Source organism: Cnephaeus nilssonii (assembly GCF_951640355.1).
Source record: "Cnephaeus nilssonii genome assembly, chromosome: 11".
Taxonomy (NCBI): Eukaryota; Metazoa; Chordata; class Mammalia; order Chiroptera; family Vespertilionidae; genus Cnephaeus; species Cnephaeus nilssonii.
In genome coordinates this window covers 16125653-16139211 of record NC_137082.1, presented here as the reverse complement: position 1 = coordinate 16139211, position 13559 = coordinate 16125653, and the positions used below count along the sequence as shown (strand labels likewise).

At 50.5% G+C, this 13559-nt stretch overlaps 1 protein-coding gene across 1 annotated transcript in view; it reads right to left on the bottom strand.

The window, feature by feature from the left end:
- Positions 1 to 4326: 4326 nt before the first annotated feature.
- The window catches only part of RALGAPA2 (Ral GTPase activating protein catalytic subunit alpha 2), a 294639-nt gene continuing 285406 nt past the window's right edge, over positions 4327 to 13559 (bottom strand). Inside the window, exons 39-40 of the mRNA XM_079784886.1 lie at positions 11200 to 11239; positions 4327 to 7795 (exon numbers count right to left, since the gene is read on the bottom strand). Of these exons, the coding sequence (XP_079641012.1) occupies positions 11235 to 11239 (5 nt within the window). The 3' untranslated portion in view covers positions 4327 to 7795; positions 11200 to 11234. The remainder of the gene's footprint in view (positions 7796 to 11199; positions 11240 to 13559) is intronic.

Sequence of the window (13559 nt, the reverse complement as noted above, 5' to 3'; positions counted from 1 at the left end):
AATGGGGGACATCTGTAATACTGTCAACAATAAAACAATAAATAAAAACCAAAAGAAGGAAGTTAAAGAATGATGTGTATTGTATGATGCTATTTCTATAAAAAGGAAAACCCTGCATCTTTGTGTGTGTTTGTATTAATCTGGAGAGAAGGATACAAGAATATCTTTCTGAATAACCAGCTTATCATTCTGGGGTGGTGGTGATTTGGAATGGAAGCAGATCATTAGTTTTAGGAAAAAAAAATATGTAAAGTACCTGGTTTAAAGCACAGATCTATCCTTTGGCTATTTCATTAGAAATCTTAATGGTAATTAGTAAACAAATCTTTTTTTATTACGACAAGGTACTGTTTTGAGTTTTCTTACTGGCATTGTCCCTTCTTCAGGTTAAACCAGTTTCAGGGGGTCACTTTCCCTGGTGCCTAAAGGAGGATGACACGATTTTCCTGAAGGAAGCTTTAGAGATAACTGTTTCTAGGGGCCCGTAATCAGCCATCCACCTGGAGGACAAATTGGGGGACACTTTTTTAAAGGGAGATGATGCCATTAATGTGCAGCCTCACTGGTTCAAACCGTTCACGAGAGATTTGCTGCAGATGCGCTGCAGGTTGGGGGAGGGAGATCTGTTATTGAGGCCCTTCGCTTGCACTTAGCCCAGTGGCCATTTCTTAGGGAATATTGATCAAAAGTACTCACCTGGACCGTCTGAGGAGCATAATGCAGGCCCTGGGTATTCATGGAGAAAAGCTTTTCTTCGCCAGGCTATTTTCTGAAGTCGGAAAGATCCTTTCAGGAGCTATAATAGCGAGCCCCTTCCCACTTCACACTCTGTGAGAGGCACTCTCTGCTGTTCAGACCCCCAGCACCTCCAGGCGAGGTGGAAGCTGATGAGTGCGACCTCTTTATAGAAAACATTCTCTGTCAAACTCAACAAGCATTTCCCTAGAGGGAGAGGTGGGACATACAAGTGGAAGATTAAAAATTACACCTGGATACATAGGGAAGGTGCTCCTGCCCCAGAAAGAATTTATTCATTTAGGCTTTATTTTCTAAAACACTGTTTTAAGTAGAATTTTCAATCACATCAACAATGCCCTCTGATAGCTGTGGCAGGAATATCTTGGTGTGAATGTCAAACAAATCCAGCCAGTGTTCTTCATGCCTGACATATGGTACCGCAGGCAGGTGCTAACAGGAACTTCCTAATTTCTCCTTTGTTCTGTACGAGGCAGAATCTTTCAGACAAATATTTAACAGGACAGCGTGTTATACATTTTCATCCCCTTCATCTAATTCAATTTAACTTAGGATAGCGGAAACTTAGGTCTTAAAATTATTTTTAATTTACAATTTTAACAACAAACAAGAAGCAATCTCCAATTCCAGCAAATTCTTTTCTATTCCCCAGAAAGAATGATTTCGGAGTTCCTGCTGGTTTTGTTGCTGTTTCATTTTTTTTGGAGGGCACATTGGAGAGTGTCTATGGGGCAGAGAAAATATGACTATTACTGAAAATGCTCCTGAACCCCTGAGTTGTCAGCTGTTTAGTTGTTTTTCTGGGGGTGAAGATGTGGTTGCAGCTGCAGTAGGCAGAACGCTAAAAATCTGTGGCCTCGGTTTGGGAAGCAAATCTTCCCACTCCACTCAGTCAGGCTGGGGACCCGTAAGGACATTGCTTTGTCTTTACCTTTTTTCTCTCTAACTCCTGAAACACACAACTGTTCTCTCAGAAGACAATGAACAGAAAAATGTGGTCAAAATGCAGCCAGTGCTACACTACTTTGAGGACCTGGGGGTGTGGCAGGCCTGCTTCTGCTCCGGCTCTTCATCTCAAAATCTGTTTCTCAGATCTGAAGACACGAGTGACTTGTATTCCCCAAGATGTACTATGCAGTGGTTTCCAGAGTCATAGAGAAAAGCCAACTCCTGTGTCCTTTCCTTTGCCCACAGAGAGAATAGGTAGGAGTCAGCTGGTAAAACAGGTTCCCCAACGCTGGAGCCCTGGTCCATGAGGGGAGGCTCAGGGGGTCAGACCTGGCCTTAGGGAAACCTTCCCAGTGGCCAAAAGGGACATGAAAACAAGCTGTCCGCGTTCTGCTCAAGAACAGTGGCTGCTGCTAAATTGGGGTGTTGTCCAGAAAAGGGGTCCAGGGGACTCACTCCTGACTGGAGCTCCGCTTTCTAGCTGTGAGAACCCAGTGAGCCAGTGGCCTCAGTTCCAGTATCCGCATACACTGAGTGGCCAGATTATGATCTCTGAACGCATAATAATCTGGCCACTCAGTGTATATCCTATCCAATAAAAGGCTAATATGCAAATTGTCCCCTTGACCAGGAGTTCAACCAGCAGGCAGGCTGGCCAACCGCCCATGTCCCCTCCCCCTGGCCAGGCTGGCCGGACCCCACCCATGCACGAATTCATGCACCGGGCCTCTAATACACACACACACACACACACACACACACACACACACACACACTGAGTAGGCAGATTATTATGCGTTCAGAGATCATAATAATCTGGCCACTCAGTGTAGTTGAGTGTGCAGAGATCGGTGCCTTGGGTGGGACCCACTACGCAGGGATGAAGTTCACTCCGAGTTCCATTTCCATGACCTCTGCTTTTTCATTTGAAAAATAAAAAGCAATTAAAAGCATTTCCATTTATGGAAGGGAAAGCAAATGATAATAGTTGCTCTTGACATAAACCGTTTAATAAATCAAAGTGGCCTCAATTTAGTTTATATGCACATGCAGGAGCGTAACACGAGCTCAGATGTGTGCAGAAGAGAACAAACACAGAGGTCTAGCTTTTACTGCTGAGAGACCCTTTCTAGTACAGCAAACATAAATATTCCAGCATTTTTTTTTCTGGAATGCTCAGGGAATTCTACGATGGCCAGAGGGTAACTTGAGGTTATTATTATTATTTTTTTTAAAAAATCCTGGCACTTTGAAAATGCCAGGAAAGGCTGAGAACATTATTTGTAGCAAGGGTCCTCTGGGAACCACTGGAAATTAAATTAAATTCTTTTTGGAATTCTGCTGAAGTCGTGCATGATTTGGCCTAAGATTTGATGAGTGTTTTTTGAAGAGGAATGGGATCACTTTAGGAAAGAGATGACAACAATTTCTATCTCCATCTTTTGGATAAATAAGACAACAATCTGCTTTATGACGCTCATAACAATATCCTTTAAAATTCAAACGACTCCAGATCTGAAAAAAATCCATTTTCCTGGAGGGAACTGGGGCCATCTATAAAGTGGAATGGTGAGAAGGGGTGGACACTACACTGGGCAGTTGTAGAGGGGCCAGCTGCTCCTCGGGGAGTCTTCCCTGAGGTTCCCTGTACTCCAGGTGCACGTGTGGGCCAGGAGGTAAGGGATACCGGAAGCAGCACCATGAGGCTGGTCGGAACGCCTCAACCAAAATCCATCTGCAGGTCAGAATCCTGGGGTGCAGAGGAAGGCTTTAAAAAATATCGATGCTGGGGTTCTACCCAGACCTGGTGGGCCTGAATCGAGGTGGGGCAGGGCTGCTGGCAGGGCTGGGAACACTGCTTCTCGGCAATGACACTCTAACACTGCCAACCTCCATTCTATGAGGAACCAAGTATTAACAGCACGGCACACCTTCAAGCAAGCTCTTGACTCAAGGCTCCCAGGAAGGCGTCAGGACCCTTTTTGAAGTTACTGAAATGTGTTGTAAGTCAACAAGTGGAGAAATGGGTGATTTTTAGAGGCTCTACGGTCTGATGTCCTGAAAGTTCACTGCTACCCATTGCACAGGAGCAGCCTAGGACGCTGGCAGAGTCCGACGGGCCAGGCCGTTACAATGCGATGGTTGTAGCCTGAGGCAGTGCCATCAACATGAGATCGAAGATGCTTAGGCTCAAATACTCATGTGAGTGGTCCTAGCATGAGTGTTATGAACTCAGAGGTCAATTTTTCAATTTTTCATTACCACAGTTGTGAACTTCACTGGATTGGTACTGGCTACCATTTTGAATAAATATTTAGGCTTTGGTTTTTTGTTTAAATATATTTTTGTTGATTTCAGAGAGGAAGGGAGAGGGAGAGAGTTAGAAACATCAATGATGAAAGAGAATCATTGACTGGCTGCCTCCTGCACACCTCACACTAGGGATTGAGCCAACAACCAGGGCATATGCCCTGACTGGGAATCGAACCGATACCTCCTGGTTCATAGGTGGACACTCAACCACTGAGCCACGCTGGCTGGGCTAGGCTTGTGGTTTTTTAAAAAACCTTCTGCACAACTTCATTTGGTAAAAACACAAACCATCTTTTGTTAGATACCAGGATAAACTTTATTTTCTTACAAACTATAATGAAAACAAAACAAAACATATGGCACGTAAGTGCTGTGTTTCTACTTCATTAAATCATCACAGTAAATCATAATTAAGGAGAAAAGGAGGGTCAACTGGAGCCCAGTGGCGGCATCCGTGGAGCTGTGTGCTTCTCCGGGCGGGGCACGTCTTCGTGTCCGGCGCAACACACAAGCCTGTGAAGGTGAGTTATACATAGAGGTCTCCACCGCCTCACAGGCATAAGCCCAGATGGGAAGCATCAGGAAAATTAAATAAGAGAGAGCAAAATAAAAATCAAATGACACACTATACCTTAAATTACCATATTTATCAATTTTTTTCCTTATTTACATGTACTCAATATTGTAGGCCTGAAAATATAAGAAAACATTCACTTAGGGTGTATGTCATACATAGATATTGAGTGCAACTAAAACGGTGGTTGTTTACGTTGAATTTCCCTTCAGATGCGCACATTCCGCTTCAGTAGACGTAAAGGTAGCATGGTTACATGTAAGACAGCACAGTCGTTCTAAGGGACTCCTCAAACTCCAGGTGATACAAATATCAGTCAGTGAAGCACAGGGGGTGGCAGCTGAGGAAGGCGGGGAAGATGTGATTTGTGCTGCCTGTGGATCCACCGGATCTTGTTTTTTAGGCTGAGGATCTGATCGGTCAGCCCCTGGCACAAAGTGAAGGGTGAACCCCTCCCAGTCCCGAGGAGGATCTTAGGAACTGCAGTCTTAATTCCACAAAGACACTGTGACGGTCCCTGACTCAAGCTAAATTTCCTCACTTTTGTGTACTTAAGGCTTTACTATTTTTAAAGACGTCATCATTTTGTGGCATTACTACTTTTTATTTTTTTATGTACAAAAACCTACTCAGTGAGACTATAGAACATCAGCGTGGCGAGCACGGAGGGCACCGGCCTGGTCTTGCCTGGAAGCCATCGAGTCTGACCCATTTGGGGCCATTAGGGCCACTTTTGTTTACAGATGGCTGGCTGGCCCACTCGTCTGACTCAGGTGGGTCCCCACCGGATGAGTGACCCTCCCAATTTTGCTGAAAGGCATCTATTACAAAACATAATATTTGCTTTTCTAAGTGAAGAAGAAAAAAAGACTTGATCATTTCAATTTTCCACCCCAAATAACAAAATGCTTCACGTCCACATGATTGCAAGCAAACCTGGCTGCAGGTCCCCACTCCTCCACTCAGCATCGTCAGACCACAGCTGGCACTGAGAACAGCGCTCAGGAACAGCTCCAGCTGCAAAACCGCTGGGGGTAAGCTGAAGTCCCAGGGCCACTGAAATCAGTAGGGATGGCAACTTACAACGGAGTTTCCCGCTGCAGGGCCAGGAGGACTGGGTCCTGGAGGTAAAATGGAACCACAGCGCGGAAGTCCAGGGGAGCTCAATTCGGCTTCCAAGTCCCAGCACTGGGGCTGAATCCAAGCCTTCTGCGGGGGTGTCTAGAACCGGAAGATGAACTGCATTCCTGGAAGCTACTTCCCCTCGGAGCCTCCATGGGATTCCGAGCCCAGGAACACGCAGAGGACTTGGTAAATATGAACAAAAAGCAACTCAACACCAGTCTGGAGTGTGAGTGACGGGCCAAACCATGCGAACAGAAAGCCCACATCATTAAGAAGGTGTATGTGTGGGAGGAGAGGAAGATAAAACTGACATTTGCTGAGACAACAGAAAATGCTGTGATTTCCAGTCCCCCTTCCTATTGCCAGTCAGCCCGAGGAGTGAGCACAGGCCTGCCTGTGAACATCCCCGAATGACCAGGGCTGCAGCTTCCGCCTCGGCACTTCCCTCGTTCTCTCACGTTCAGACCGCCTCAGGCTGCTCTGTCTAGCGGGCCTGGGCCTCCAGCCGCACCTGCAATCCCCTAGAAAGCGGAACAAGTTCCCTCTGGAATTAGAAGGCCCACCCTCCTCATAGGAGACTTTCTCAACTGTCCCAAAAGGAAGTCCTGCTCCTGGGTCTGCCTGTTTCTCCTCCAGGTCAGGTACCGGGACACCAAGCCCCTGGCGGACAGAAGAACTGCTGGTCGGGAAACCGCTGCTCTGACGCTCCGATGGGGCGAGTAGGCTCAGAGGGCTCACGGGAAAAGTGACAAAGCAGGCTGGGGGCAACGCTCGTGGGTGCAGGGCAGAGGGCAGAGGAGAGAGGAAGCGCACCCCTGCTGGCTCACCCAGCGCCTGCCTGGGGCCTCGGCCAGCAGCTGCCCACCCCCTCTCCATCTCCACCCCATCCTGAGCCAGGGACTCACCCTGGCCTGGGCCTGTGGGCTGTGAAACCACCTTACAAGGTAAGTACCACACAGGGTGGTGGGCCGAACTCCAGACTGAGACGGGCGAGGGCCCAGGTGAGAGGCAGAGGTGCCTCCGCTGACTGATTTCCGTCTCACACCACAGACCCCAGCAGGGGCTGGGAAATGCTGGCGGCAGGTTGAGCTTTCCATTGTTTTCTTTTTCTTTTTTAAAAACAGGCTCATTGTGCATCCCTCTGAGCCTTTTGATCAAATCCTTGCTTGGCATCTGCTACCTTAGAGCTCTGTGTGATGGGAAGCATTTGAGGCCCCCGCGTGGTTCTCTCTGGGCAGCGGGCAGGCCAGCTCAGCGCGGGCACGGCCTTCGGAGGCGGGTGGACATCGCGGGGTGCAAGTCTCTCCCCCAGCACCAGCGAGGCTGGGCCCTGGGCGAGGCTGCGCTGAGCGGGGCCCTGGGCGCTCCCCAGGGACAGGGCCCTGCATTTCTAGAAACACCGAGTGCGAGTGCGTGACAGGAGTGTCACTGTCGTGACAGAGTGCCTCGGGGACGCTCCGGAAAGCCTCTCTCCAGTTAGTGAGCCTCAGGCACCAGGTGGCAAAGCAGCCCCTGAGGGGAAATGCCTGGGCGAAGACCCCAGGGAGAGCCCATTTCCTTGATGATGAAATGTCTGAGTAAACCATGAATTCTAACATCAGAACCAGCACAATCAAGGCAGGGGAAATTCCTCAATCGATTGCACAGCTGTTTTGCGGGCCCCTCTGCGAAGCATGCTTGGGTTTATCAACGAGGACAGAACCTGGTACGGAACTCGGCGGCCTGCGCCCTCCCCCAAAGCCTGGTTCTTCTCCGCGGAGCCTGCCCCGAGCAGCCTCACCCACGCCCACGCCAGGGCGGCTGTATCTGTTTGTTGCTGACGTTTTCTTTTCTTCTTTTGAAGCCCCAGGTTTGTGAGGTTGTGGGGCAAGACCAGGCCGCCCGGTCTGAAAGTCCAATCGGCAACGTTCCCGCGGGGTCTGTCTTCCCTTCAGGAGCCGGCTGGCGGGAAGGCCTGCTGAGGGCACCAGCAAAGCAGTGTCCGGAGGCTCTGGGTCTGGAGGTTCTGGTGGGGCTGGGGTCCCGGCCATCTCCCGGCCGAGAGGCGTGAGGTAGGCACTCAGGCTGGCGACCAGGGGCCTGCGAGGGAAGCAGAGAAAGGCCGAGTCAAGGCACCAGGCGAGGCCCTGCGGGCAGATACCAGGGAGGGTGTGGACGCCTTCCCAGTGCTGGGAGTGCTGGGAGGTTTGTGGAATGAATGAACAAAGGAAGGCGTTTCCTCCCAGTCTTTGCTCTGGACCTTCCTGTGGCATAAAAGAAACTATGAATCTTTCTGAAATGGACTCGGCCTTCCTGTCCAATCCACAGGTGAAGAAGGAGAGAAGCCTGTGATGACAGTAAAGGGAAGAGGAGCCGAGGAAGCAGCACTGGCTAGTCCCGTGGTCGGCAAACCGCGGCTCGCGAGCCACATGCGGCTCTTTGGCCCCATGAGTGTGGCTCTTCCACAAAATACCACGGCCTGGGCGAGTCTATTTTGAAGAAGTGGCGTTAGAAGAAGTTTAAGTTTAAAAAATTTGGCTCTCAAAGAAATTTCAATCGTTGTACTGTTGCTATTTGGCTCTGTTGACTAACGAGTTTGCCGACCACTGGTCTAGTCGATGAGGAAGCAAGTACGGCTCTGGCAGTGTGTGGCTCCTGGTCAGTGTTATCACTCACATGTATTTACATATTCACATTTTACAGGAGCTACAACTCGATTATTCCCCCAAGAGTCTGAATCAAGAGGCCAGGACTGAATTGCTTCTCTGAGCCCTAGCCAGTTTGGCTCAGTGGATAGAGGTCAGCCCAGGGACTGAAGGGTCCCGGGTTGGATTCCGGTCAAGGGCACATGCCTTGGCTGCAGGCTCCATCTGGGGCCCTGGTTGGGTGTGTGCTGGAGGCAACCAATGGATGTCTCTCTCTCACATCGATGTTTCTCTCCCTCCCCCTTCCTCTACTCCCTCTCAAAATCAATGGGAAAATATCCTAGGTGAGGATTAACAACTATAAATAAATAAGTGGCTTGTCTGAGTGAATCCAGATGAGCACTGAGTGGGGAGGAATAGAGTTACAGCCCGCGTGGCTGCCCGCTGCCTCCCGGGGCCGCTCAGCGGGAGCGGGAGGAATCCGGGAATGCCTGCTGCAACACTCGGCCACTGTTGCGGGTGGAGCCTGGTCTCCCGGGGCCGTTCTGCGAGAGGATCATTTCATCACCCTTCTCCCCCTCAGAGTCTATTTTTAAACCCAGCTGTATCTCACCCAGACTTCCGGAACAAACCTCAAAAGCAGGTTTCTATACTCCTCCTGAGATGCCTCATTTCTGGGGCTTTGGCCTTTGAAGTTTTCATTATTGTTGGCATTTAAAATTCCGTAAGTTACCTTACTCTCAGACAGCACCTTTTCCCATTTTCTGACCTTCCCTTATTGTTTCTAGGAAGAGTCTCTGAAATCAATACTTGCAACCATGCTTGGGCCGGAGGAGACAACCCCCCTAGAGTCGGAGACTCAGGACTGTGCTCCCTCGCAAGGCCTTTCTCCTCTCTTCCGCTCCCAGTGGGGTCGGCACAGACAGGAAACATCCTGGGCCTCCCTCCTGTTTTCATTTTTAAAAACAGGCTGCTTTTGACAAAGGCAGTGCAGCTATTCTGTCATCTCTGACAGAGATGGCATTGGTAACAGGCATCTCTTTGAACCCTTGTAGCCGAAGGGGTGGTGCCAGCATTCAAAGGAGGCGGGGGGGGGGGGGGGGGGGGAGGAGGTAGGGAAGGGAGGCAAACACACCTGATTTAATCCCAGGTAACATTCCGCTTTGAATTACCTAACTTTCAAATTGCCTAACACTTCACATTATCAACTGGGAACCACCCCACCCACTATTGTAATCAGATCAATTGGGAGAGGGGAGAAACAAAAAAAGCAAGTGAATGAAAGCAAGAGCTATTCAAAGATAGGACATTAAGGGAAAATATCGAACCCCTCCACAGCCACCCAGGGAGGCAGCAGGTGGGCAGTGATGCCAGCTCTGAGGACCTGCGTGGGCTCTGGGCAAAGTGGCCGCCTGCCTCTGTCTGAAAAGGCACTGGAGCCCCACTCACCACTTCTGTGTCAGAAGCAGGAGGACATGCATGGATATGGTGGTTCCAGCAAATCAAGATTTTTGCATGAAGCCCCCAGGCTTTTGTACTGCCTTGCTCTGCCCCGCCAGATGTGAGCACCCGAGTATTGTGGCTCTTGTTGCCTCCAGAACCTGACGTGAGTGAGCCAGCTTTATTTCAACAGCTCCTGGACTGGGCCAAAGCCCTGGCTGCGGGGAGAGAAGGGCAGCTGGGCTGGAGGGTCAGCTCGCTGTGGCAGTGCTGCTCGTCTGGCCCCGCAGGTGTGACAAAAAATCTGGACCAGAACTTCCAACTTCCATATTTACTGAGACAGTGATTGGAGTCTGTGCCATGCGTCCCACTGTGGGCAATACTGTTAATAAGACAGCTTGGCTTGGCCGGCGTGGCTCAGTGGTTGAGCATCGACCTGTGAACCAGGAGGTCACGGTTCGATTCCTGGTCAGGGCACATGCTCGGGTTTCGGTCTTGATCCCCAGTGAGGGGTGTGCTGGAGGCAGCTGACCAATGATTCTCTCTCATCATTGATGTTTCTATTTCTACCTCCCTTTCCTATCCTCTCTGAAATCAATAAAAATATATTAAAAACAAATAAATGACAGCTTGCTCACTGATGTTGCCCACATTATTGTCGTCGCCATCATCATCCTTATCATTTAGTCTCCCTCCCACCTGTTCGCCCATGGCCCAGGCCCCCCAGAGGGTGTTCAGCCAGCACTGGACCCCTGGATGGGGCTGCTGACTGTCAATGCACACGGAAAGGGCCTGGACCCTAGACCCAAGGCAGAAAGCAGAGGCCCACAGAGGAGGGTACACCTGCCCCCAGGCCTGGCCTGCCCTCTGGGTCATAAACCTCAAGATCCCCTGGTTCTCCACCCTCTGTGCTCCCCCGGCTTTTGTCTGCTCTCCCTCCCCCAGCTGTTCCATTCATCAGCCGCCTGGACCACGGCCTTCCCGTGCAGAGGCTCCTATTAAGGCAAGCAGTCAAAGGCCGGCCCAGCACGCGTGCCAGGCCTTATCGGCCCATCTCAAGATCTTGCTCCTCCCTGCTCCAGCAACAAAAAAGGAGGCGCTTCCCGGTCCACTGGCTCCCCAGGCTCCCCACACAATAGGGCGGGCAACAAAGACATCTTCCGGGATGGCAGGTGTTGGTGTCGGATTCCGCCCAGAGTGCAGGAGCAGAGAAAAGGGGAGGCTGGGTTCCCCGGGCAGTACAGACATGCAGGGGCAGGACCCAGGGTAGGGCCCCTTGGGAGGGGAGGTGGGAACAGAAGGAACACGCGGGCACGTTTCCGTGAGGTGTTAGCCAGGGAAGGAGGCCCGTTAGTGAATTTACACACCCGTCCCCAAGAGCAGGGAGGTTGAGCAAATCCGCTGAAGTGTCCGTCTTACCTTGCTCAGATATGGCAATGAGACCTTTACGTATTTTAATCTGAAGGGAAAGAACATAAAATCAAATGAATACAGCCCAGCACATCCATCGCCCCACTTGATAATGAACACAGTGCTAATAATACATTTATTCCTGGGTGCCTGAGAGTTGTCACAGTCTTAGAGATCATTAGGAACTGAAAAGTCACTTAAAATTCGACTTGGCAGGACAAAGTTCTAACTGCTGTCACATGTATCCATGCAAAAGGAGGGCGACATTAGCAGTCCTAGGATGTATGAAGCAGATGCTATTGGGAGCCCCACAGACACTGGGTAGCTCTCACCTTTCTCCTGCTGCCCAGTATTTCCTGAGTGATTTGCTCTAAAATACAGTCAAAGATAAGAGTTTTCAAGGCAAAACAGTCAAAGTTAAGAGTCTGCGAGACAAGTATTTGAAATTAAATGGATGGCCTACAAAAATAATTGATAGCCGCTAAGTGTGCACATTTCCAGGTCGGCAGGTTTCATTTTCCGTTTCTGAGATGGACACAGTGTGATCATTCAGAACCAGCGTCACTGTGCTGTGACAGCCCCGGAGGCAGACGAGGCGTGCTGTGCAGAGGGCGGCTGGGGAAGGGGACTCCGCGGTGGGGAGTGGGACCCCACGTTCGCCCTCACTCACAGAGCAGTGGGGTCTCAGCAGCCATGCCTAACCGATGAGAACCTGGGTGTTTCTGGACTTTGACAGGTTTTCTCCATCACCACATGGTCCTGTTTCCCATGTGGGTTTTCCTTATGCAGCCTCTTTATGCATCCAGCCATCGCTCCTCGCCCTGACTCCCCAAATGCTCCTGAGTTCAGCGTCACTGGGCCACCATCAAATCCAGACAAAGGACGTTTATCAGTGGCACAGACCTGGCCACAATGGTAAACTTGGGCTGTCTGCTGACCCGGCTGCCAAGGCTGGCTCAGTGACCAGGGCCGTCTCGAAGACTGAGAACGCCCTTGGAAGGACCACTGACAGACTTTTCAGTGGGGCTCTCTGAAGAAATCGGGACCTTGTGAAGCTGTATTTTCTAATATATCGATGAAAATTGATTGCCCCACCAAAAAGTCATCCGGGGTTAGGAATTTCAGGATAAATACCCGGTCATGGATGATCCAGTAGCATTCTCTGTCCTACTTGATTTCCAACCAGTGTTGACCCTCCTCACCACACTGACTGTGCTCTAGGAGCACAGGAAGTTCTTGGGCGGTGTTAACTGCTGGTAACAGACCAGAATGTTTCCCATGGGTGCTCTAATAATGTGAGTACTTAGGCTTCCTATCCCCACTGCCACCCCCATGAACTGTGCTGTGGGCCCCATTCCTCTCACGGAAGACGCAAACACAGAACCACGCTGCATGTGTCTTCCTTGAGTTGAGGTGCTTCGGCTTTTCAAGGCACCACGCCACGGACCCTCTCCAGTGTGGGCAAAGGGGGTCATGGAGGGGCTCCTCGGTCTCTCTCCCCTGCAGCCCCCTCAACGCTGGTTATGCTGGGCGTGGAGGCACCCGATTGGTAGAAACCAAGAAAACAGATGGCGCAGTGAACAATGGAGGCTTGTTTGTAATTGCTGATGAGGACTGGTTTGCGTTTCTCCCCAGCGTGTCCCCAGATGCAGCCCGGTGTGGTGTGCTGGACCAGACAGAATGTCTCAATAACTGCCAATCCATGGGCGAGTTAAGGAGATGCAAAGACAGAGACAGTTGGGGGCTGCCTTAATTATTCCATGGGGCTCAAATGTCACTTGCCCTTGACACACAGGCAGTGTGACCAAAGGACGGGCCGTACTTGGAACACAGGAGCTGGCTGTCAGCTTCCTGACCTCCCCGGGGGTAAGCATGAGGTACCCACTGACCGGGCAGGGCTGGAGGCACTAGAAGAGAGCACCGCGCTTGGGGATGAGGGACGGAAAGAGAATAGGCGTGTGATGCTTGGGGGTGTGGACACAAAGCCTAATCATTCCAGCCTTTCATCACTGGCTATCCGATACGTGCAGGTGCTGTTCCAGGCTCGGGGCTACAGCCGTGGAGGAAACCGAGGACGTCCCCGGCTGTGGTGGAGGAGCTATGGCATGCGTTCTAATGAGGCAGTGTCACCCCTGGGGGGCAAAAGTATCTCATTCCTTATGTGCATAAAGCTCAGAAATAAGTACAATAAACAGACATACAGTATTTCTGTGGTGTTTCAGGGAAGGGGACAAATTAGGAAATAAACATCCCTCAGAAGCCCCCACGTGGGGCAATGATGAGCCGAGGTTGAGAGACACTGGATCACGGGGTTAATATGTGCCCTTTTGTTATTGTTATTGTTAATCCTTGCCCGAGGAGATTTTTTC